We start from the raw sequence: 25,818 nt of genomic DNA, 5'->3' as shown, positions 1-25,818 counted from the left end.
AAAGGGCAGCCTTCCCGATATGGAGAATCGAGGCCGTGACGTCATCGGCTTGAGGTATGCATAATAACGGAGTCTGGTGAAATCACTTTCGTAGCGCCCTGTGCTCAGCCCAGTCGAGTGTCCGCTACCGGTATTTAGATCTTAGACCAGTCTTCGGAACCAAATTAAAGGTAAGTACATTTAAAATTGTTTATATGGTTTCAAGTTCATTTTGCCATCCCTGGGAATGTTCTGCGAAAATTTACGATTTTTTATAAAAAAGAGTTTAATAGATATGTACTATTATTTGATTTTATCCCATTAGATTAAATGATCCGTTGCTGCGATATGCTAGGTTATTCCTGCTTTGCAGCTGACACAGTTAGGGTAATTGTTCTTAACAATGTACATGTGTCATATGCATTTCTTCTAACGCATACCGGCGTTATACCCCAGTAGCTTCGCGTCTGTCATCGGGTATCAAGGAGCGCAAGGATTGTGTTATGACTTTCGCTACTTTGCCAGGTGGTATTAATTAACACGGTAACATAAACAGTAGTACCATCGTAAATTATGCCTCTCGCGTGCTCTCCTTTACTACCTTGTCAATTTCACGTCGATGTTGTCTTTGTCCTGACTGACAGGGCATACGGTGAAATTGGCAACTAGACCTTGAAATGTCTGGGAGGATTTTTGTTTGATATCTTGTGACTAGGAGGATATTTGTTTGATATCTTGAGCCAAAATAGTATTTTGTTTATAATGATAGTATATTCTGTTTGTCTTGTTAAAAAAGGTGATTACTCAGCCGTTTGTTGCCTGAAAAAAAATATGACATATGTTGGCAGTGGCGTCTTCGTCACTACTCAGCGAGGCTGAAGTGAAATAACAGTCACTCCTCCTGTTTCAACATCAACGTACATTTCAGCCGTGAAATGAACAAGCATTGTCGATTTCAGCTGTTGTTACTTTTTATTGTCAATTTCAAAATTGTGAATCTTTAACATTATACAGATAACATACATGATTAATATTTCAAGGTTACATGGAATATCATATCCCTAGAACAATTTCCGTTTATCAAAAAGACGCATGGGGAATTGGGGGATGGGGTGCATATACATTTGGTGCCACAGTCTATAATCTCTTTATTGGTATCTGAAAAAATTCCATGTCCATCTAGAGAGAGGGCAATGTTCGGAGGTAGTGTGTGTGTTGCTATTCAATCCAGATGGTTCATTCGCTTGGTAGTAAAGGTAACAAGATGGAAAAGAGCATAGGTCTACCATCGTCTTCAGAAACATCTGGGGCACTCATGAGGATTATTTGAAAAAAGGCCAATCCAAGAAACAACATTCAGTTGAAACTGTTTTCAACTTTGAAACGAAAACCGTTTTATAAAATAACCTGCGTGTAACTGCCATTTTAACTGTAACTGACACCATCAATAACACACGCTCAATCACTCAACCCTAAAGGGGCCTCACTGGTTGCTATCTGTTTCGCTGAAGCCGAGAGGTGGTGGAGGCGCGTGCACCGTAGGAAGCTGTGGTGAGGGGGGTATTAGGTTTCCCCGTGCCAATTATAGACGTTTTCTTGGAAGTACCGTCTGTATTTGTAGAGGTCGGGGATCTCAAAGTACGATGGCTGAATCTGGTACGGGTTCCTGAGAGGGAGGGGGAGGGGACAGTGCGATTCACTGCATCAGTCATTATGCCATGGGATGCTTTATACTTGATTAACGTGCTTGACTAAATTGTCAACATAGGTCAAATCACATCATGTGTTACACTCACTGAAGACCTGGAATAAATATGTTTCTGGTAATAAATGAAGACGATAATTATAAACACTTTATTTAAAGTTTACAATAATATATGCCAACAGTCCTGAAACAGGTGTATTTCTTTTAACCTAGTTTCTACATCTTTTGCATAGTTTTGGCATTTGTGTCGGTGCGTAGCCCGTATAGTTCTTTTGACCTTTGGCAACCTTTTCACCTTGTAAGCCTTCGGGATGGAACGTGAACAAAAAACATATCTACTCATAATGATCCCATACAAGGTCAGTATTATGAGACAAAAGGGGATAATATAGGATAGGATAAGATAAGTATTGTGTGACGTCCCATGAAGAAACAGTGGCAATATTTTACAAATGTGTGCATTGTGAATAGAGAACATATAGATATATTCCAGATACAAAGTAGGGACATTCTAACAATGTAGTTTGAAAACAAATGTAATGTAATATAATGGTATGGTATGGTATGAATTGAACAAGATTGTGGTAAAGTTGTACGTACAGGAAAAGGATGATCAATATTTCCCCAGTTTTAAATAATTAAAGTTTTGTTTTAAGATACGATTAAACACTTGCCAGGTGAATCGGAAGTGCATACTAGTGTACAATACTTGTCTCATAAGAGTAACTTGAAAAGTTAGACATTTAATTCTTACTTATTTGAAAATTTTATTTTCTTTTCTAAATGGATACTGACGCGATCACGAACGGAAAGAAGATTTACATATGGATCGAAACAAGTTTGATTACATTGTTAAGTTTATTGTAACGAACAACATAAATGTATTTCTTGTCTACACATCGTCTAAGTGAAGCGGCATTCACTGAAGGATGAGCACAGGTCGGGACAGATATATGGGATCTTTTGAGAATTCTGGATGTGCTCTCTTCGTTACTATGGCAACGTGCAAGGAATGTTCCTTTGATCGAAGACTCAGATGGTACCGCCGGTGTAGACGAGTTGGCGCCTTGCCAATATTACCTACCTTATCGCTTACTGCCAACAGTTATGTATGTAGGCGGACGAAAAAATGTGCTGATGTGTATTACTGCGAATATCATCGTATAAAACATCAAGCAACCCCTGAAACACTTATATGTGACTGTATCCAAAAAGTAGGAACTGATATATATATCACTTGAAAAAAAAGATTATTCTAGAATTAGTTTTTCCTTTTAATAATAAAGTACATGCGTCTATTTCATGTATATTGCACAATGCTAAATCAGTTTCTTTTGAATACCTCTGAATAATGTTGTTCATTTCTTGTTCATTTCAGAATCAAAATGGCAGAAGAGGTAAGTGTGATGGTAACGTTTTGCGCATGCGTGACACCTGAGACTACTTTCGCTACGGCGGAGTGAGTTGCAGGTACTCGTGTATCGACATCGTGAACTATGAAAGTAGATCCGTTTTACCTACAGTAACGTAGAGAAGTCACGTGATAGAAGTTACCGTTTGCCTTGGTTGTATTGTGGCAACCGATAGATGAGAAATAAAGTGTGCCTTTATTAGACATATATATCAACAGCTTCTGAAAATGATGACTTTTCCAACATGACTGAAATGCTGTATTGGCAATCATTCTAAACAATAGACATCGATTTAAATGGACTATTAGATGAATTTTCTGTCCTTTTATAAGTTGCTTTACACAAAAGCGTTTTTTAACAGAATGATACTAATAATGTCATATATGTAATTAATGTAATCGATGAATTATTTGTCTCATTACATGTATATTAAATATGGATTCTTTTCAATGTTCTATAAATGTAACACATTGTCTAATTCATTTTATGTTTCGATCGCGATTTTCAATCTTAAATGTTTTTATATCTTGACCGTATCGAGGTTTATGTTTGTGTCACTATGGAAACTATTAGGTGCATATACTGGTGTGACAGCAACATGTGCATTGGTTGAGTGATTTCTGGTCCAGAGCAAACAGACCATTGTCTTCTCTTTTGTCTCTCTAGATCTGTCTCTCTAGATCTGTCTCTCATTGTTCTTTCCTATACTATTTCCTTTCCTTACTCTGTTTGTATTTTCTAAAATTTGATATAAAATATTTGATTAAAGTTAGATTTGCTCTGGGTCTTGTGTGTGTAAATTTTATATTAGGAAATAGTGCCTCATTCTGAACATGTTTTTCTAAATATTGTCACTCGTTAATAATACCTATGGTCATAATTAATATCAATATCATGATTATCAGCTTTCAAATTGGATCAGTATGGAAACGCTTGTTTGGAGTTTAATAAAGATTTGATGGTTTAGGAGTAGATCATTTCTGAAATGTAAAATTAATTAATTTTTTTACGAATGAGGCACTATGAATCATAGCCGCACATGTTTTGTACAGAAGACATTCCATTAGCGGTGTGTTGTTTTTGGTAGTCTCTAGACATCACTGTGGTGCTATTGTTATTGTTTGTAGATTTAATTTTGGCTGTTTATTAAATTTGCTTTTGTTGCAGCTTTTAAGGTTTTTTGTAGTGCCCCCGTCTAGGTTGGTCGTGGAGGGTAGTCGCACCGTAGCCGAGTGCTCGTGTGAATGTTGAGGAGTTTGCCTACCGGTGATGTTGACGTAATTACCTTTCGTACGCCAGAAAACCGGCTTTGCTAAATCGCAGTCTCCTCCCTTGACATCAAGCCTCATTTGAAAACCAAATTCAATTCGTGATATTTTAAAATAAAGTGAATGCCCAACTATTCAATTTTTAAGTGGAGATTCAACAAAATATAAATTGTCAATGGAGGAGAATATATGTAAATAAAAGATGAGACGAAAGTCATGCGACATTCTAACATGCGACTCTTAATATATTTGTGTCGATAATTCATGCAAATAAGTAAGATATGAAACTATTTTGTTGCGTTCGTGTTGACAAAATATATTCACTTACGGTTGATGACCTCAGCATTGCAAGTTATTGGAGCATTTTTTTAAAGAGACAACAAAATGGATCGGGTGGTTATGCTGGTTGATTGCGTGTTAACGTACCCAAACGGTGGGGCGTTGCTCGTCACATCAATCACTGGTTTGGTCCGGTCTCGAATAAAACATGCCTACTTCATATAGCTTGAATGCTCGGCGTTAAACGACAAACAAAGAAAGTTATTTCGACATAATAGATTTCTCAATATCGAGTGTTGATTCAGCATGTCGATATAGCAAGCTTGGATACTCTGGCATACGAATCTCCGATGGTCCTGTCTCTTATTATGGAGGGATTGAAAATGCCACTGAAACGTATATCTAAAATAACCGTTTGAAACAGTATTATTTAATGGTTAGATTTTGTTGTGATAAAAGTTGTTGAATGCCACTTAGAGTGTTCTCAGTAGAAAGGAATGCAGTTTTGTTTGTGAATAGTTTGTTTGATTTTGTATAAATTCCTATATCCATGTTTGTGTTCCGTATAAAACGGAAACACGTGAACTGTGCATTTTTGTGCTGTGAATAAATGGTAAAATAATTTTTTTAAAGGTTTTAAAAAATTGTAGAGTAGTATGACATTTTTTTATTTAAACGAAAACATCTATAAGTAAGTGGCATTTTCAAATAATAGAGACTTTTCTATCGTTATTAACTGTGTCTCACTTTTTATTCGTTTCACAGGCAGCGAAGAAAGGCCGCGGGGAAAGACAGGCCTCAAACGTCTTTGCAAAAATGTCTAAGAAAACTATGCAAGAAATGAAAGAGGTAGGGTCGTCTTGTCAAACTTGTGCTCAAGGAACATATGAACTGATCACGTAACATTTTCTTGTATTTCAGGCAATTAAAAGTAAAAGGGATGAACCCAAGCGCGCTCAGCGTGCAACATCCAACGTTTTTGCGATGTTTCGTCAGAGTCAGGTTCAGGAGTTCAAAGAGGTGACCAATCAGAAAACGAGACGTATCACATGACGTCATATCCGGTGACATGAAGAATTATGGCGCATGACTATACAACCATAACAAATTAACAACAATGTCCTCTCGTTACGTACTTATGACTAACAATCTCTTTTAACCGGCTGAAATGCATGGATACAAAGTGAAAGAAATGTTAAAATCAGCCGTTATGGCTATTATAATATTTTGACAATGCCGATGAATTAATGACATTTTCAAGCATGTAACGTATCTTTGAAAGAACCAGTGAAGAGAACTTCAATTGCACAACAATGGTGTCTGCTGCCATGTCTATGAATTACCAAAACATATATTTGCTGCGACGTCCAACAACTGGTTGTTCCCTAAGCTTCAAGTATCTATCCATGCACAAACAATACTCACCGGTGTTCAAAAATAAAACTCAACACCCCCTGGACCAAAAGCATGCTAAACGACCTATTTCAACTACAAAGATGACCATGTTTAACCTATCGCACGCCTACCAACAAACTGTTCTCATGCCTGCCAAGATGACCCGAGTTATCTCCCTTATTGATTGAATTTTCCCACCATCGGATGGAATTCCAGCGTGCACCGCCATCAACCAATAAGATTCCTCTTTCAACTTACTCTGACCAATCATCATGGATGATTTATGATCTGTCTATAACTAACAAATTAAGCACCTCTTTCAATAATACAACGTTATCCACCTATATATCTAAACAATATATTATCTAACAATAATATATACGAATGCTTTGAATTACTTGGAACTGATATTATATATATTTTTAATAAATATAATTCAAGTAATATTTCAAGTTGTTATATTTCATATTAATTTTAAAATATGATTGTGATCAATAGTTTTGGATATTTTGATATATTCACTGGATATTTTGTGTTTATTCACTGTTATATGTATATAATGTGCTCATTCGGTTTCGTGTGTTTAAGTGTTCAGTTGTGTATGAAATGGCAGACCTCTTTCGTTCGTTTGTTAACATTCCCTCCGTGTTCTTTAGGCTTTCACAATGATCGACCAAAACAGAGATGGTGTAATCGATATTGAAGATCTTAAGGATATGTACGGTAACTTTGGTGAGTACTGAATCACGCATCGTCAGTAGTTTCGTTTATAACTCCTGTCAGGGCTATAAGTCTGAACCAGTTCTCAAAGGTTCAATTTTGCTATAAAATGGAACTGAATTAACCTGATGTGAACATAGTAAACATTTCTGTCTAGTGCAAGCAGGCCTAGCTACACACTCTGAGGACTAGAGAAATAAGGTATCCACTTGTTCTCTGGACTAGTCTTATTAACGAATGTCTAATTAACGAATGTCTGAATACAATGAGGCCGAGAGTTGACCATTAAGATGATGACGATGTGGTGTTTCAGGAAGAATACCCCCAGATGCAGAGCTCAAGGAAATGTTGGCCGAGGCACCGGGACCACTTAACTTCACGATGTTTTTAAACTTGTTCGGTGAAAAGTTGAGCGGTAAGTGGAAACGTTAAAGAAGGAGTATACGTTTCACGATTGATTTCACCACCATGAAAGCGGTGAATCGCTCAATCTCTCGCTCAATTTCTCTCTCTCCCTCAATCTATCTCAATCTCACAATATCTCTCTCTCTCTTAATTTCTATTTCACTCTCTCTCTCTCAATCTCACAATATATCTCAATCGCTCTCTCAATTTCTATTTCACTCTCTCTCTCTCTCTCTCTCGCTCTCTCAAATTCTATCATGGCAAGAGTACAATAGTGCTGTATATTGCAAAGTAACGGAACCCGAGAACGAAGCCTCAATGCAAGTGGTTGTTGTCATGGTAACAAATAAGCAAATACTAATATATCACCTCCACCATCCAATGAAAGGAACCATTTCCATGGCAACAGAGAACCAGGTTGAAAACTACACTGACATGTATGGAATAATGCAATAGTCATTTGAAACAGCTTGAAAGCATATTGGTATGTGAGGAACTAGTGTCATGGTGATATGATATACACCCAGTGAAAAACCATAATGGTTTGCAGGAAACTGTTGCCATGGAGACACAGAAGCTGCGGACCACATAAAAATGGTCTCTGCTACAAGGTAAAAGCCTTCCAAGATAACAGTTATCTTATTCTGTTAACAGGCACAGATCCCGAAGATACCATCAGGAATGCATTCGCCATGTTCGATGATGCTGGCAAGGGAAAACTTCCTGAAGAATAGTAAGTACAGTCGAACCTCGTTGTCTCGAATTCGGATTTGTCGAACCCGGTTTTATCGAACTCACTGTTCAGTCCCGGCAAACGTATAGTACATGTTTGTGTATCACTATTTAAATCGGACGTGTCGTATTCACGGTTGTCTCGAACTTAATTTATGGTCACAAGAGTTAAAACTAATTTATAACTGCTCTTTATAGGTCGAATTAAATTTATTTCCAGAATCTTGCTTCTGGCATAGGCCACTGACTGGCTGTTTGTAGAATGATCACAAGACACAAACATGTGAAATCAAGCAATACCTGAATATGTATCATACTTCGATATTTCAAAGCCTTCCTATTATTTTTTCAGCGTCAAGGATTTATTACAAAATATGGGTGACAATTTTACCGCAGATGAGGTGAGTAGAAAAAAGACACAACATGCAGTCTCCGTCATGTATCTGGAAGTCGTATTTAAGAAACGAATAAGGTGATAGGAATTAACATTTTAAGGACCAAATTTGTACCATCTTTGTCGATAAGCTATTCCTGGTTTCCTGATTGAATTACAAATCAGCCGTTTAAGGTTCTTGTCAGAAAATAAGTCATTTTAAAGCGAATTGAGGATATGTCAATATGGCATTTGAACATCTCTTGGACCTACAACTATTGGTTGTAAAAGCACCACTCTATGTAAGTAAACTCGATTTAGAAGATGCAATTCAGCTGTTAAACAGAAACAGCTTTCACAACTTCACATTGGTTACTGGATATGTATAAACAGTACCGGCTATGTTGTAGGCCTCAGCACTGCACCAACATTGTCTCAGTGGTAAATCAATGTTCATTCTTCGTGTTCAGATCAAGCAGACATGGAAGGAATCCCCCATTGAAAAAGGCTTGTTCGACTACAATGAATTTGTATCTAAAATCAAGGGTAAACAAGACGAGGAGGAAATGGCAGCAGCCTAGTCTAGATGAACATCTAGTCTGACATCAACCCACACTTCTTAGCCTCTGACCCTCCCCATAGCCCCCGGGGACCCTATCTGTGATAGCACTGCCCCAGGGGCACGAATCACACTAATCCACCCAAGCGGAAGCCACAAAATGATCCCGGGGTCTTAGGCAAAGGGGGATGCGTATAGATTATATTAGATTCTAAAACCTTTCACCGGAAGCTCTCGGGCCAAAGAGTGTACAGCATTCCATTTTCTGATTGGATGATAATAAGCCAATGGCGGCAGGGTTCAACTACCATCACCACTCCCGGACTCTGGATAGGAGCGCTCAAAGTCACTTCAGCTAAAAACAAGACAGCACCAAGGTGCAGACCACCTGCCCAATTTGGTGCGCTTACAGATGCCTTCAGAAACACGCTACGGGGATTGAGTCTGTTGGCCGACCACCCCCTTGGTCCGTCCCCACAATGATATGTCCTGGGGAGAGACCATGGGATAGTGGTCGGTTTGTCAAACTCTGTCCTCTTAATCTGTTGGCCCGGGAACTTCTCGTACAGCCTGCCCAGGTCTCTCTATCTCTCTCTCTGTAGAACCCGTAGTCTACCCAGGGTCTCCCTTGGTCGAACTCTTTCATCTCGTCAAGTCTGTGTGAACATTTCATGATGGGGTTGGGCATGAGGATTTCTTTGAATCAAACCCAGGTCATATATATGCTGTTAAAATGTGTATAATTTTTGTTACAAGTCGGACCTGTCGTTGTATCTCACTATAAAATGACATGAAGCCTTTTGCACCCTGTCCTGGCGTGCAACGGGCTTCTGATTCACGGTAGAGCGAGGATGCGGACCTGATCTACTGTGAACCTACACCATAAGACATGGACGGTGTCTTCTTTGCATGATTTAACCCGATGTGGAATGTTTTTTGTGTCCTATTTATTTAATAAACACCTCTGTGCACAGGGTCAATGTTTTTTCTGTCCTCTTTGCCCCAAAAAAACCTACGTCTAACTACTGTTTGGAAGTTTGTTCTAAGGCCCCTTTGTCGTGACAGGATCTGATGATCAACAACGACGTGGTTGTCCGAAACGTGCCCGTGGTCGTATTGATCTGAGACCTGAATCGCTTTTGCCTTTACTTCCCACCATACTGCAAAAAGCGGCTTTAACCAAAGCTCACACCCTCACTCACTTATCGCCCTTTGAACCAGAATTTGATACCCCTCATTACTAAATCCCTGTTTAACTCTTGTGTGAAGTTCCTCCCATACCTCGTTTGGATAAATAACACAGCTATGGATAGCCTATATCAAGTTCAGATGAGACAAGGAATGGGTACAAGACATGAAGTTGGTTATTCGGTTATCACGCGAGTTCTTCGTAGGCTCATACATTACTGGAATTACGACTGGAATTAATGTTTTCTCTGTAAAATCGTTTTGTTTAGTTACAAACAGGAACCTATGGTTTTCTTTTCCAAATTTCACGATTTTGAAAATAGATCAGGCAAATAGTTTCTGTACATGTTGTCCGTGCATAGCTGAACTTGAGGTGGCAGTCGGTTGTTTTTAATACTGATTAATTTATTGCAATGTGGATGTAAACTCGTTTATTAATTCCAGTTAATTAATACTTTTCTAGCCCTTTCAAGAATGAAAGTTAATATGTGTGAAGATATGATCTAGAAAAGCCACATCTGTTCTAATTTGGCGATTATTTACAGATGGCATAAATAGGACCTATTGACTCGTTGTGCTGTTAATCTGCAACACATCGCAGTATGTAATCACAGTGAAAGTAATTTCGGGAATATATAGAGGATATTTCATGTGTCGAGTGAAATATCTTGTTTCTCTCACCGTGTGACGTGAGGAAAGGATATATTTTCACGAGTGGCGTAACCACGAGTGAAAATATCCCCCTTTCCCTCGTCACGAGATTAGGGAAACATGATATTTCACAAGATATATAAAATATCCTATTTATTATATACTTTTTGTGTCGGTGTCTACCGGAAAATGAAATTATTTCATTACCTTGTAAATGTAAAACCTTGAAACGTAAATTCTCCCTACCGAAAACATAGGGACGGTTCACCGCCCGTTGTAATTGCGACTTGAAAAGTAGTTCCGTGTTTGCACAATCTTAAACAATATAAACAAAATTATCAATAATTCTTTAGGGTCACGAAAATTCTTTAACACACATTTACATATGATCATAAACAGAAAACTAGAAGACCGCTATTGGAAGCGAAAGAATACAATATGGTCAAGTGACAAAAATGGCGCTTTGAGAAACGAACAGTCTCGATTGACGAGTAAAATGAGAAATTTACAGTTTATAACGAGACATTTTCGAGAGAATAAAAGACGACAAGAAGTGATATTAACTCCATAAATGACCATCTGTCAATATTATTTCTTGCCAATGTTAAATGTGAAAAAATACCGTCAACAGTTTGTGTACAGGCTTCGCACTTACGATAAAGGGAGACAATTTAAGGGGAGGTAATTCTTGTATTACAATAGTTCCGCTATGTTCACTGCAGTGAAAAAATCACTTTTCTCAACTTCAGAAAACTGAGTCTTTCACACTGAAATATAAAATAAAATCTTTTCAATCAGGTTTCAATAAGACAACGCTACACAGTCGTAAAGTTGAACCACCCTAAATCTGAGAAGTCTTGGTAAAGGCGTCTTTCTTTTTGCCAGCACCAACATATAATCACAAAGATGTCCAACACAATATGCCATATCATATCATAACCTAATATATCATATCCTATATCATATCATTTGTATGATGAATGCCAGAATGTTGTACAAGTCTCATAACGTAAACAGCATCATGTGAAACTAACTCAAGTTATCAACATAATGAAACGAAACAGTGACAGACTATTTTGAGTGAGTGGGTTTGGCTTTACGCTGCCTAAAAAAAGTATTCCAGTTATATCACGGCGTGTCAGCTTAATTTGGGAGGAAAACCTGAAGTGACGCAGGTCTTAGACGTTTACCACTTTGGTGACACCCGCGAGCACGTGCATGAGTGGACAAACCTAGAAACACTATCAGGGCGAGTTTTGGATTCGAACCCTTGACCATAGGTTTCTGGCACGCGTAAGGCGCAGACCATATGAACGCCATTGCAAAGGTCTGTAACAGGAACCAGTGGGCTGGTGCACGATCAACGCCCCAACACACCCTCCGGTACATGGGCAATCACCACCAGGAAATCCTAAGGGAATTTAAAACAGGTACTCCTTCCAGAGCTTATCAAAAGAATTTAGTGGAAAAATGACAACCACACTCAACAGTATTAAAGCATATTCGTGTGACCTGTAATTGAATGAATCTACATCATCCAATCTTCAGAATTGCATGATCACCATTCTACTTGGTCTTGGTCTGACCCTCGCCCAATATTGTAAATTCTGCTGGAGAGGATAGAATTTATTTTAGTCCATCAAAATACAGGTTTTTATCATAGGACACGCAGAGAATCCTCATGATGTGTGTCTGTTTGTTGTTTAACACAATGTTCCAGCTTAATTACTGCGGTTTGTAAATTGTCTAGTCTGAATCCGGTGATTGATATCATGAGCATCGATCCACGCAAATGGGATAACAGGACATGCATCATCAAAGGGAGCGAGCCTGACCACCCGATCTGTTAGTCGCCTTTTACATCAAGCATGAGTTGCTGAAGACCTATTCGGACCCGATCTTCACGGCTTGTAAATTAGGTCTTATATTGAAGAGCCAAAAGGATCATTTTCAAAATTAAGCAATCTGCACATAAATCTCTATCAAAACCCTTTTTATATTTCAAATTTCAATCCTTCAAAAACACCTTAAAAAATTTACATAACAATCTACATGTATGTGTGAGTGAGTTTTGTTTGACCCTGCTTTGAACACTTAGTCTATGAAAACATTTCTCTAAAATAATGTTGTTTTCTTCAAAAGAACCTTTCCTCTTCTGCTATTGTGTAATCAAGGAAGCTAGACTTGGTTTAGTTTGATCTAGACTTTATATATATATATATATATATATATATATATATATATATATAAAAATAAAGCTTGATGTAGGAGGAAAGTACCAGGTGAAAACCTATGTGAATTAGGCGATAAAAATACTTTGTTTTCAATATAGAGCTAGGTTATCTGTAGCTTTAACAATGATAAATTGAACCTGTTCTATTCAGTTCAGTTCCAAAGCACTGTTAATCTACAGGAAGCCGTGCTCTACATTGAAAACACTATGTTTATCTCCTAAATGAATACACACTTTACATCTGGTATATACCTGGATAGACTTTTCCCTTAAACATGTAAAACAAGTTATGAAACACAACAAAGTAATACTTTTTCATAAAACATATTTATTATAGTTACCAAGATAATTACATCACTGACCTAGTATCTGAATACGACAGACAAATAAAGCGTCATGCTGTCTTGACGGGTCACAAGGCTTAGCATATCACACAAATTGATAATCAGTAATTTCTTGCAGCCAACCAAAAGAGCAGCCCCATTTCTCAGTCATGCTAGTTGTAAATTATGACTATTGAAAATATCAATTCTGCTGATGTCATTCCCGTATCATTCATTCAGTGACTAGGGTTTTTCAAAATTTCACTTCTTGCATGATCAACTTTCAATTCAGATCTGTTGCAGTCTTCTGCATGGATGACGACGGCTTAAGTATTTCTTCACCTAAATGATCGGGAATTGAGGGCTGATTCAAACAATTTAAACATGCCTTCGCTGGTTCAAAACGTCAATCCTGAGTCAACGGTGCAAATACGAAAAAATGTCCACAAAAGAATTGTAACACTCCTTTATATAATTACAATAAAATGAAATTTCAATTCATTTTCAACAAAATAACAACAGTTGGGGAGAGTTTTTACAATGATTACATCTATATCATGTTTGCAGTTTTTGACTGACAGATTCAATGATGACTTTCCCGATCCCCCACAAACACTCCACTACCCAACTTATGTACAGTCAGATACAGTACCTACTTCCATATTACTATTTATATTTACCAAGCTAGACAGAACAAGCAGCACGAAACACGAAAACACTCAACGGATTACCAGGAACATAATCCAAATAAAATACCTGAAAGTACTGTACATAATATTTAAATAAAACATGTGCATATATTTCTTAAACCTTGAAGAAAACAACATTCATTCATTCCCAAACATCCACCAATTACTCCAGATGATCTCTCAGACAGCCAGGCATTCAACACGTTTCCATGAATGTAAGGCAGTTATTATGGACACAGTCAGTGAAAGTAACATTCGTCATGACAATGGAATGATATAATCATGATAATCATAACTGGGGGAAAACGGAAGCTTTTTAATGAATGGACAACTGTGAAATGGACTAAGGGAAGTAACTCTTGCACTCAGGTCAGAGACTGGTGGCTAAAAGTCAAAGCTCTTTCACTGTCACTAAAACGCAAACGTCTTTGCTAAACTATTATCTTTATTACTGTTCTGTGGGTTTTTATTCTCTTTTCTCACTAACTGTGCCCATGACATTTGTATTAATTAAACTAACTTCTTAGCCTCAAAGAAGCTCTTTAAATGTCTCATTTGCCAGAAGCCTGTTACAAGGAGGATGAGTGTTTGGGCAATGGACCACCATAGTACTCTCTGGTTGGTGCTCTCGCTGGTAGATCGGAACCTCTCCTCTCGGTACTGAAACATAACAATACGATGTGACTGATAAACTCGGGTGACGTGGGGGTCACACTGGACTAGTCTGTCTTACAGACCCTGATACAAATATATCAACTACAGCCCATGTAAGTCTATAATGTTTGGCAAGTCTAGATTACTGCAGTATCAGGAAATGAAGAGAATCACTGGGCTACCTTTTTATTATATTTTTATTAAGATAACTGAGCAACTGTTTTTTTTCTGTACGATATGTTCATTTCAGAGACTATATGTTAGTCTAACACTGGACAAACACAATAAGTTCTTCACGTGTCTAACCCTGAAACGGCATATCATGTACAGCTAATGAAATCTGAATACACACAAGGGCATTAAGAACTGTAGAGAAGGATTATTGTTTGTAAGGTAAGACAAATTTCAAGATCAAAAAGATGTGGATTATTTATTCATCTCGTCAAGTCTGTCTGGAAGACAATGCTGCTTCTTGAACTATTACTTCTCAGACTTACTGGTTTGACATCCAGCAATAGTCAAGAGTTACCATCTTATCTTTCTAATATTCCACAAATCTGGCAACCAATTTATCCCAGGCATGCTACTAGTCCAGCATTCCTGCTGCCCCACTAGACCAGCCTCCCTGCTACCCCACTCGACCAGTCTCCCTAGACCCATCACCCCACCGCCCTGCTGTACCCACTAGACCAGCCTCCCTGCACCCCACCGCCCTGCTGTACCCACTAGACCAGCCTCCCTGCACCCCACCGCCCTGCTGTACCCACTAGACCAGCCTCCCTGCCCTGCTGAACCCACTAGACCAGCCTCCTCATGCAGGTGGGTCTCCTCTGCCCTGCTGTACCCACTAGACCAGCCTCCCTGCACCCAACCGCCCTGCTGTACCCACTAGACCAGCCTCCCTGCCCTGCTGTACCCACTAGACAAGCCTCCCTGCACCCCACCGCCCTGCTGTACCCACTAGACCAGCCTCCCTGCACCCCACTGCCCTGCTGTACCCACTAGACCAGCCTCCTCATGCAGGTGGGTCTCCTCTGCCCTGCTGTACCCACTAGACAAGCCTTCCTGCACCCCACCGCCCTGCTGTACCCACTAGACCAGCCTCCCTGCACCCAACCGCCCTGCTGTACCCACTAGACCAGCCTCCCTGCCCTGCTGAACCCACCAGACCAGCCTCCCTGCACCCTGTCACCCCACCGCCCTGCTGTACCCACTAGACCAGGCTCCCTGCACCCAATCACCCAATCACCCATCCGCGATGCTGTACCCACCCTCTGATAGTTCTGCTCCTTGGTGATCTGCTCCACCTGGTCCAGGAGCTGCCTCACACGCAGCTGAAGCTCACTTAGTTTGTCCTTGGCCTGGATCTGCTGGTAGTCGACTGCATGCTCTCCCACTTGCACGTCCAGGTGCACACGCTGCAGACAGACACACCAGTGTACAGTTCACGATGCAAAACCCACTATCATAAACATTTACATAATGGTATCTTGCTGGCATGGAAATTGACACTCACCTGTAGGCCTGAGTCTAGCAGAAATTACATCAAGCTAATTGAAACATTAACTGTAAATTATATTATCCTCCTGCATAATCACTGCACGATAAATTAGGCACAACCTTTTGAGTCTTCCTCGTAATGAATTTTAAAGTTCACTCAATCTATAATGATGGTATGGGAGACATTCAGCACAACGTTCTTAAGTCTTTCTGGCATTGTCTGACAATTCACATTTCCAAGTTCCCTGATCTTTATGGACTAGTAACCTTTTGCCCGGCTAGTGCTGAGGCCTTTTCCATCCCTGCCTTGTATCTTTTGATCAGCTGAATTCCCGATTTCATTATCTGATTCAGCATCTTGAAAGGTCATGTTTGTTTTGTTTGTTTGTTGTCCTCAGCAATATTCCAGCTATATGATGACGGTCTGTAAATAATCGAGTCTGGACCAGACAATCCTGTGACTGATGTTATGAGCATCAATCTACATAAATGAAATACGATGACATCCATCAACCAAGTCAGCCAGCCTGACCACCCGATTCCGTTAGTCGCCTCTTACGATATGCATAGTCGCCTCTTACGGCAAGCATGGATTGCTAAAGACCTATTCTACACCGGATCTTCACGGGTCTTGAAAGGTAATGCATAATGTTGACAGAACATACATAAATGTACAACAAGTGGATGCTGGATGTGGACTACACTTGACAAGTTCTGAAATAGGTAAAGAAATGTAGTGTAATACCACTGTTAACCAAAAGACGAAATATCAATGGTGAAAGGATGATGGTACCGACACAAAGGATCAGCTCAATGGGGAACTCACCAGTTGTCCAGCAGAGAACCAGGCTGTAGAGTTGGAGTGGAGACAAACCACGTGCTCCCCTGCTGAGTGTGAGGTGAAGGTGAACCGACCCTCAGCAGCATATGTCTGAAATGAAAGGTACGTAGATATATAGGCTTGCATGTAACCAGGGGAACATACACACTGAATCAATGGTTACTGATGGTATACAAAAAGTTTAACTTCACATATCATTGTGTTTTTTTCTTTTCAACTTCAGCCATTTTTAAGCTATGTGTGTGTGTGTGTGTGTGTGTGTGCATCTCATCTAACGCCATGAACTCAGCAATACTCCAGCCATAAAGAGGGCAGGTAAAAAAAATAATCGAGCTTCGACCAGATAATCGAGTGGATGATATTGCAAACAACGACCATGCTGTCGGGATGATGACCTGCAGTCAACTAAACAACTGATTTGTCTGTTGTTTCACGCCACACTCAGCAATATTCCAGCTCTATGACGGTGGTCTGTAAATAATCGAGTCTGGACCAGACAATCCAGTGACTGACATCATGAGCATCAATCCACAAATTTGGGATATGATGACATGCATCAACCAAGTCAGCAAGTCTTACCACCCAATCCCGTTAGTCGCCTCTTACGACAAGCATAGTCGCCTCTTACGGCAAGAATGGGTTGCTGAAGACCTATTCTACCTCGGATCTTCACGGGTCACTAAACAACGGAGTCTGACCACCGCAGCGACCCTCTGAGTGAGTGAGTGAGTGAGTGAGTGAGTGAGTGAGTGAGTGAGTATGGTTTTACGCCCTTTTTAGCAATATTCCAGCAATATCACGGCGGGGGACACCAGAAATGGGCTTCACACATTGTACCCATGTCGGGAATCGAACCCGGGTCTTCGGCGTGACGGTCAAACGCTTTAACCACTAGGGTACCCGACCGCCCCCTGATCCATTAGATGACCTCTTATGACCAGCACAGGCTGCTGGGGTGATATTCTAACCTGGCATCCCCATGTTTTTTTCAGCTACATCATGGCAACCAGTGAAGTAACTGAGGTTCAACCAAGTGGTCAATTGTGCCAGCATCAATTCTGGTACATCAACGCAAAAAGCACAGCAGACGGATTGTCAAAAAGGTGGTTGTTCGTCCAAATAACAGCCAGTGTGACTACCCAATCTCCATGGTCTGTGAGAAACTGAGTACTGCTTGTATTGGGGACCTGTGACCTGAGTATGTTTCCAAGCTGATTTTGACACTATTCAAGCTTGATACGCCAGGAGCAATTGTCCCATTGCCGGGAACACCAGAAACAATTGATGTTGTCAGAGGTCAAGTTGCAGTTAATATCCACATGATCAATGTCTAGATTGATTTATAGTGAGTGAGTGAGTATGGCTTTACGCCGCTTTTAGCAATATTCCATCAAAATCACGACAGGGGACACCAGAAATGGGCTTCACACATTGGACCCATGTGGGGAATTGAACCCGGGCCTTTGGCGTGACAAGCGAACACTTTAACCACTAGGCTACCACACCGCCCCCAGATTGATTCATATAACATCGTACAAGTTTGTTTGTTTGTTACTTAACGCCGCACTCAGCAATATGACGGCAGTTTGTAAATAATCGAGTCTGGACCAGACAATCCAGTGATCGACATCATGAGCATCGATCCATGCAACATACCCTCATATGAACTTTTGCCATAACAAGAATAGACAAACTACGAGGACCTTTGTCAAGTAAACAGTGATGTTTCTACATTTAAACAAAATCTTAGCATGCTCGACAAAATGCAAATAACAGGAATACAAAACATGAAATATAAAAGGCAAAATAAAAATGAAGGAAAATACAAGAAAATGAGAAACACACATGCAGGAGCAATGGTAGTCCACAGGTTGTTAATGACTCAATGAAAGAGACCAGTGAAACAGTGTGTGAGTGAGTATGATTTTACGCCGCTTTTAGCAATATTCCAGCAATATCACGGCGGGGGACACCAGAAATGGGCTTCACACATTGTACCCATGTCGGGAATCGAACCCGGGTCTTCGGCGTGACGAGCGAACGCTTAAACCACTAGGCTACCCGACCGCCCCCAGTGAAACAGTGACACCAGTGTGGAGGTATCATGCACTACAACACTAGGCAGTTGTTAAATTGGTAAACCTCGCCAACCATGTCGACAGATGACATCAAGCATGACACCTGAGTTCGCCTCACTGACCTAACTGGTAAACTTTCAGGGGTGCCCAGATTCAAACACAACCGCAGCGACCCTCTGAGTGAGTGAGTGAGTGAGTGAGTATGGTTTTACGCCCTTTTTAGCAATATTCCAGCAATATCACGGCGGGGGACACCAGAAATGGGCTTCACTGCGGGCTTCACGCATTGTACCCATGTCGGGAATCGAACCCGGGTCTTCGGTGTGACGAGCGATCGCTGTAACCACTAGGCTACCCGACCGCCCCCGCGACCCTCTGAGACCCAGGAACATCCTAACTTAGCACAAGTGGCAATCTTGATTCATGAAGGGCTATTCTGCTTCAAGGTTCATGCTTGTCATGCTATGGTAAGCTTGGGACAAGCAAAAGTCCAATGATGGTCGTCTTCATTGACTAGCAGCATTTGAGGGCTATAATTATGTACCACTTTTCTATTGCTTCAGCTTTGCTACAAATTGCAACTGGATGAAGCAGACAGAAAATGCAACCGTTGTCAACATTTCTGTTGGCAGACATTCTAGCACCAGACCATGGAGGCGATCTTAATATATCTGGACATTTCACACACTGGTTCATAATCATTATAGTACGACACATAATCAACATTGCCAATGGGTTGCATGGTGTTTCAAAATAATGAACAGAATTCCCCAAATCCTTAAAATTTTGAATGTGAAAAGTCACGAAGAGTACAGCCTCTTTGTACCACTGATCATGCTGATCATGCAGGAAATATGCTCCATGAAAAAATATTGAAAGCAGTTAAAAATAAACTCAGTTTTCCATCACCAAAAAATCTAAATACAAGTGCTTTTCAACAGCCTATGTGGTTATTGATTGTTGAGGTAGAGCAGATGTGGACAGCCATTACAGCAGATGGTGACACATAAGTGCCAATTATTCATATGATGAATGAGATCACAATAGACAGTAAGGCCAGATATTTTTTCAAATTTGGTTTACAAATCAGCTGACTCCAAAAAATTGAAATGTGAAGAAATAAAAAAATATGAAACTATTTTTAGATAAGCAGTTTTTATTCCACCGACCAGAAGTAAGTAATGATGCATCATTTACTTTCTCCCACCCCATAACCTTCTTTGGGCAACAAGTAGAAATACTGTTATATTACAGCATCCAGTTGAGGTGGCAGGAAGAGGAGATGATGGTCGAAAACATACACCATTTTGGTCTTTGGAGAAACCAAGGAGCATTATCCTGTGACAGCTAAGGGACAGAACTCTCATCTTGGACCACTGGAAAACCTGTGCTTTTAAATGCTCTACAGTAGAGTGAGTAAGTGTGCCCACTGCATCAGAGCAACACAGACACAGTTTCCAGAAGTCGACATGTTTCATTGGTATTTATTAAAAGGCCGACACTACAGGAATCAGTGGAGGGGTGGAGCAAGGACCAAAATGAATATTCATCGTGGTAGAACACAGCACCTCTATCTGAGAGGTAAGCAAAACTCTGCTGAGGGCAGTTTGGGGTCAGGAAGGGGGTCAGGAAGGGGGAACACCACTACTGTTCTCTGTCTGAATCTCTATTGCCTGGATCTGTTGACAATGCCTGACAGAAAGAGAGTAGTTACCATGGTTACCATGAATTGAAGCCAGGGAGTTATCAATGACTTCAAGCTAAACGTCTTACGCAGGCAAACTGAAAACTATCATTTTGTCAAAAAATGGCAACACATTTCCTTTAAAAGTTAGAGGCCTCTTAACATCGCATTCAATGCAAAAATGTAAACTCAGTATCAACGTCTTTCTTTCTCTGTATTGGTTCCGTTGACATAAAAATACAAATAACCTTAGCAAAACTAATCAACATAATTACAAATTTGTTCATTCCAACTTGGGAAACTTTACCAGCATTTGCCTTAATAACTCACTGGAAACCCAACATCAGCTACCTCAATGACAGCTTATCATGAGATGTAAGCCACTGACCATTAAGTTATCATCCTGGATGCTGAAGTCTTGTGCTGGGAAACCATCGTTGATTCAGTACATGATGTACACAACACTCTAATGGTTGTTTACTCGCAATCATGTTCGTATTTCCAAAGCTGTTCCTCATTTTGTGCATGCTGAGGCTAACAACTGCATTCTTGTTTTTCAAGCACTGCCTAAAACTCCTAGGTTAAAATGAAAAACTTGTGTTTCAGGTAACCATGGTAACAAGACCTTGACACAGATTAGGGTAGTGCCAACCACACAGATAAAAACATGGCAGGGTTGCAAGTAAAAATGTCATAACTGCACGTGAAAAGTCAGGGTTGCAAATAAGTCAGTGTTGCAAGTAATAATGTCAGTGCTGCAAGCAAACAATTAAGGTTTGTTTGACAAATATAGGCCGGGAAGTGAAATAACCAGTTGGTTGGGTTAGCGGAAACACAAGTATTTTTACGAAAACCTTTTTACCCACTAAAGTATGTTTGGCCATTCATAAAGTCCATAATCTGGTTATATTGGCAAGGACATAATTATTGGTCATAAATTTTATATTAGTAGATGTTTTATGCTATGACGTGAAGGTGCTAGTATCTAGATTCTGTTAGTGACAGCAAGCTACCATACATTTCCCAGCACAAAACTGTGTAGACTAACCACAGCCACAACACCAACTATCTGCAGTCAAGACAGAGATCCAGACAGGAGAACGGACAAAAGGCATCACTATCTAGCATAGCTGCATCAACAGGCATAAGTTTCAATACTTCTATGTTGTCATGGTTTATTAGACATGATAAAAGACAAGACCTCCCAAAACCAGATAAGACATTGAACATGCTGAAGATCATAAGATACCGTCTTCCTGTAAACACTGGTACATTAGAATTATTGTCAACATGTTAACACATCCAAATCTGGTACATACACAATGTATATGCAAAGGCTGGATATTTGAGTTAGTATTAATAATTAAAATAAATAAATAATTAATTTCAATCTGTCAGTCTGTCTAAATACAAAACAACTGTCTCCCAACATTATTCTCCTCAAGTACCTGCAGATGAAGAAAATCGCTGTGTGTACCATTCTTTTCTTTTTTGAAACATACAATTTTGGATTATTGCTCATTACTAATACTTTGATTAACCCCTGGTATAGTACCATCATTCGCTAAAGTAAATTCCCCAAACTTGTGCCTGTGCTGCAACTCAACCTAATGTTTCTAGGACCAGGACTAAGAAAAGACACCTCGGATCATGTAGGACTGGGGACTCACCCTGGAGAGAACTATTTTGCCCTCCGGGTCCTTGACCTCCACTAGCATACCAATACCTGGCGCTACCGGCATGTAATCTTTTACATTGTGGTCAAAAGCCTGAACTTTGTATTTGCCTGCAAACAGAGGGATTACAATCATAACACACACAAGACTATACACAGGAACATGGGAGAAGCAATCCTCACAGCATAGTATGTTGGAGTTTATGACTTGGGTCTTTGAAAGAAGACATAAATTTCCCAAGAAGTTAGTTTCCACAATGCATTGCAAATTCACAAAACTGGAACTTCACTGCAACACAGTAACCTCTCCTGAAAAAATACATTTCTCTTTCCACTGAATTTGGTTTGCAATACATGTTGATCTTATGACTGACAGTAATTTCTAATCAAGTTTACTGTGGAAGTGTCTTTGTCTATTTTATATTTTCACAATTAAAAAAATTATGCAACCTTAAAAATATTTCCATATCAATTTTAGCCATTGTGGTAATAAATGCACCCAAAATTGTATTAAAAAAATCAATAATGATACATAACTTTACCAACTCTTGTGGGTTTTCTTTAGAAGTTAGCAGTCTAGCAGAAATCAGATTGTCAATGTAATGAATTGACCCAAATGAAAAGCAGGTCAAATCTCAACAACATGCTAACGCCAGTCAGGTTGCCTCTCCCTTGAACCAACATCACACACACACATCATAACATGCACTGCACATCAGGGAGTGAGCACAGCTAGCTGACCCATCCATGCAGACTCAGCTATGTTGGAGACACATTATGATGCATGATGAACGACACTGGCGACACATCAGAGTCTTACCCTTGACAGGACAACTTTATCTTCCGGGTCCCTAATTTCTACATGCATCCCTAGGCCGTAGACTGTCGGGACATAGTCATTTACATTTCTATCAAAGATTTCAACTTTGTACCTTCCTGAAAAATCAATTGGCAGTATTAGACATGCACAATTAACACAGCTCGAAAATATTGTTGATTGTGTGAAATTTTCAACACTCGTTTTCTCTTTGGTTATCTCAAATAAATTTGAATATGTTCATAAACTTGTTTCATTCTGTCCATATACAATCACTTTCATAATCTCAAAGCAAAACATAAAGGTTATTTTACAAAAAGTAATTTAGGCAAAATCTTACACGTAAATTAAACATGATAAACAGATGAGAAATGTGTGTAAAATTTAGTGGAGGAGCCCCAAAAAGGGGTAGTTTGGTGATCAGAACTACAATTTTAGACATACACCGTATTACTTTTCTTTTGAGTGAGTTGTGTTAACCTCGCTTTAACATCATTCCAGTTGTATCACAGTGTGCCAGCTTAATGTGGGAGGAAAGCCGAAGTGATGCAGGTCTCAGAACTTTACCACTTCGGTGAAACCCACGAGCACGGCAATGATGCTGACAAATCTAGAAACACAGCGTTAGAAATTGGCACTAGTCCTGTAGTCCTTACCAAACTGCCCAATAGTAAAGGTATCCTAAGGACTAGTAGAAATTAGCCCATTTTAAGGGTTTTGCTATATGTTATCATTATAAGGACTAGTGGATAAAAACTGTTAGTTTCTAACCCTGAAACATAATCAGGGCGAACCGGGATTTGAAACCACAGTGAATCGCCGCACCTTAGACGACTGGGCCATCCGTGCCCCCACTTTTCTTCTGAAATATCATGATCATATTCACTATTTCTAGATATGACAAGTTATTCAAAATTAACATTATAATTAAAAAACCCAGCAGAAGTATTAATTCCATCTTTTTAAAATCTCACAATGATGTTTTCTTGTCTTCACAACTTAATTCTCTCTAAGTTAACATCTCTATAATTTTACATATTGAGATAAGAGATTCTAGTCATGCCTATACTTGTTACTGAACTCAAATTCTGATGCTTTTTTTCGCAAACTCTTGAAGTCATGAACAATTTCTGTTGTTATCTACAGAGAGAAACAACACTTTAAATTGTTTCTGGAAATCTATTTAGTACGTGAAAGCACAGATCATAGTTTATTGTCGGCACTAATAGAAGCCATAAAATTGCATCAACATAGCAATATTGTCAAACCGTCTGTAACATGATAGATTAAGATGGACTGTTTGAAAAGGTGCAATTTTTAAGCGGTTATCTGTTGAGCAGAACCAGTAATAATTTAAAAATGTACTTAGTCAACACATATGGTGGATCCAGATCCATTATTCGAACATATTGTGTTGCCTATTCATTGCTAGGCATGCTGTTGCTACTGACCATGCTACGTCCGTCATGTTTATGCTTTCCGAAACTTATAATCACCGAAGTATTAAATTTAACCGAATTTGTAAACAAAACAGTGATGGTTATACGCAATATGTTATCTGTCTGACAGCAATTTAAGGCTACGTGGAACTGTGCATAGTAACGTGTCCTTAGTTAGGAAACGACTTCCTGTCACAGCCGGCGACTTCTGAAAGAGTTCAAATTCAAACCAGACTCCTTTTACAAACTTACCAACAACCATTGTTTCATCCGGAATTTCTTCTATGAAACATTTCTTTTCTGTTTCACCAATGTGAAAATATAAGCCTGAAACAACTGAAAATGTTGCAAGAGAAACCAGAAAATACGACGTGCACGCCATCTTGCCACTTGGAACGGAAGTTGAATGAGGTTGAGTCTGCGCCGCGCACCTGCCACGTAGCTTTCTGGAAACGGAAGTATCGATTATACAGTTAATGTTGTTAACGATAGTCTGGTTAAACGGGTGCGCGAAAACAGCATCCCTCAAACACAGCCTATTGATGCGCTCGTAAAATAACAAATAGAGGCATTCAGGAAACTTCAACGAAAGCTTATTTCAAGAGCTTAGAGCTAAAAGGGGCAAAAATGCACTTTGGCCCTTTTTGCTTATTATTGCATAAATAACATCGATGAGTTATTGTCTACCTGTAGAAAACATATTGTATGTTTACATTGATGCGTTTTTTAAATATAGCTACTTAAAAATCTATAAAAGGGCCAAAGTCAAGTTCCAAAAGGGCCAAAGTCACTTTGCTAGATTTTTGCCATTTTAGCTCTCATTTCCGTGTGTGGTTGAGACTGGTTGTCTGAGAGAGATTTTGAAAGTTTGGACACCTTATTATTATATTTCAACTATTACAACAAAGTTGGCAACATTAGTTTAAATCATTTAAAAGTATTTCAATAGTATGTGTTTGTACTTTCAGTAGTAGTTTATCAATCTCACATGTTAAATCCCATGCAAATGCCTGAGGGTCAAAAAGGGCCAAAATACAGACATTGGCCCTTTCCACCCTTACACAAATTAAAAACGTAAGTTTATGTCCTTTTTTGAATGTTTTTTATAACAACATTTTATATCTCTGCTGTCAGAATGCTTTAATGTCTAGGAATTTATCGGTAGATAAAAAGTTAATTAACATGCATGATATTTTGTGTTTTCATCACTTTTCTCAAA

General features: G+C 39.4%; 2 protein-coding genes across 4 annotated transcripts; one reads left to right on the top strand and one right to left on the bottom strand.

Annotated features, from left to right (window-relative positions):
- The first annotated feature begins 31 nt into the window (after window positions 1-31).
- LOC124111744 (myosin regulatory light chain A, smooth adductor muscle-like) lies at window positions 32-9,807 on the top strand. 2 transcript variants are annotated; one of them, XM_046471544.2, is made up of 8 exons: window positions 32-170; window positions 3,063-3,081; window positions 5,565-5,663; window positions 6,695-6,770; window positions 7,072-7,173; window positions 7,818-7,896; window positions 8,248-8,296; window positions 8,739-9,807. In XM_046471544.2, exons 2-8 carry the CDS (start codon window positions 3,070-3,072, stop codon window positions 8,847-8,849), a joined length of 528 nt encoding a protein of 175 aa, XP_046327500.1. In that variant the 5' UTR covers window positions 32-170; window positions 3,063-3,069; the 3' UTR covers window positions 8,850-9,807. The 2 variants fall into 2 exon arrangements, with proteins under 2 accessions (XP_046327500.1, XP_046327501.1); XM_046471545.2 differs by lacking the exon at window positions 5,565-5,663 and adding an exon at window positions 5,409-5,492.
- Window positions 9,808-13,210: 3,403 nt separating this feature from the next.
- Window positions 13,211-25,015, bottom strand: LOC124111746 (transmembrane emp24 domain-containing protein eca-like). 2 transcript variants are annotated; one of them, XM_046471546.2, is made up of 5 exons: window positions 24,852-25,015; window positions 23,164-23,279; window positions 16,892-16,996; window positions 15,837-15,983; window positions 13,211-14,571 (listed from the first exon to the last, which is right to left on the bottom strand). In XM_046471546.2, the coding sequence occupies exons 1-5, from the start codon at window positions 24,979-24,981 to the stop codon at window positions 14,422-14,424; spliced, it is 648 nt and encodes a 215-aa protein (XP_046327502.1). In that variant the 5' UTR covers window positions 24,982-25,015; the 3' UTR covers window positions 13,211-14,421. The 2 variants fall into 2 exon arrangements, with proteins under 2 accessions (XP_046327502.1, XP_046327503.1); XM_046471547.2 differs by lacking the exon at window positions 23,164-23,279 and adding an exon at window positions 22,339-22,454.
- Window positions 25,016-25,818: the final 803 nt, after the last annotated feature.

This window comes from Haliotis rufescens, unplaced genomic scaffold (assembly GCF_023055435.1).
Source record: "Haliotis rufescens isolate VD_foot unplaced genomic scaffold, xgHalRufe1.0.p SCAF_12, whole genome shotgun sequence".
In the NCBI taxonomy this organism is placed as follows: Eukaryota; Metazoa; Mollusca; class Gastropoda; order Lepetellida; family Haliotidae; genus Haliotis; species Haliotis rufescens.
The sequence above is the reverse complement of the archived record's forward strand: the minus strand, read 5'-3'. Positions and strand labels throughout refer to the sequence as shown.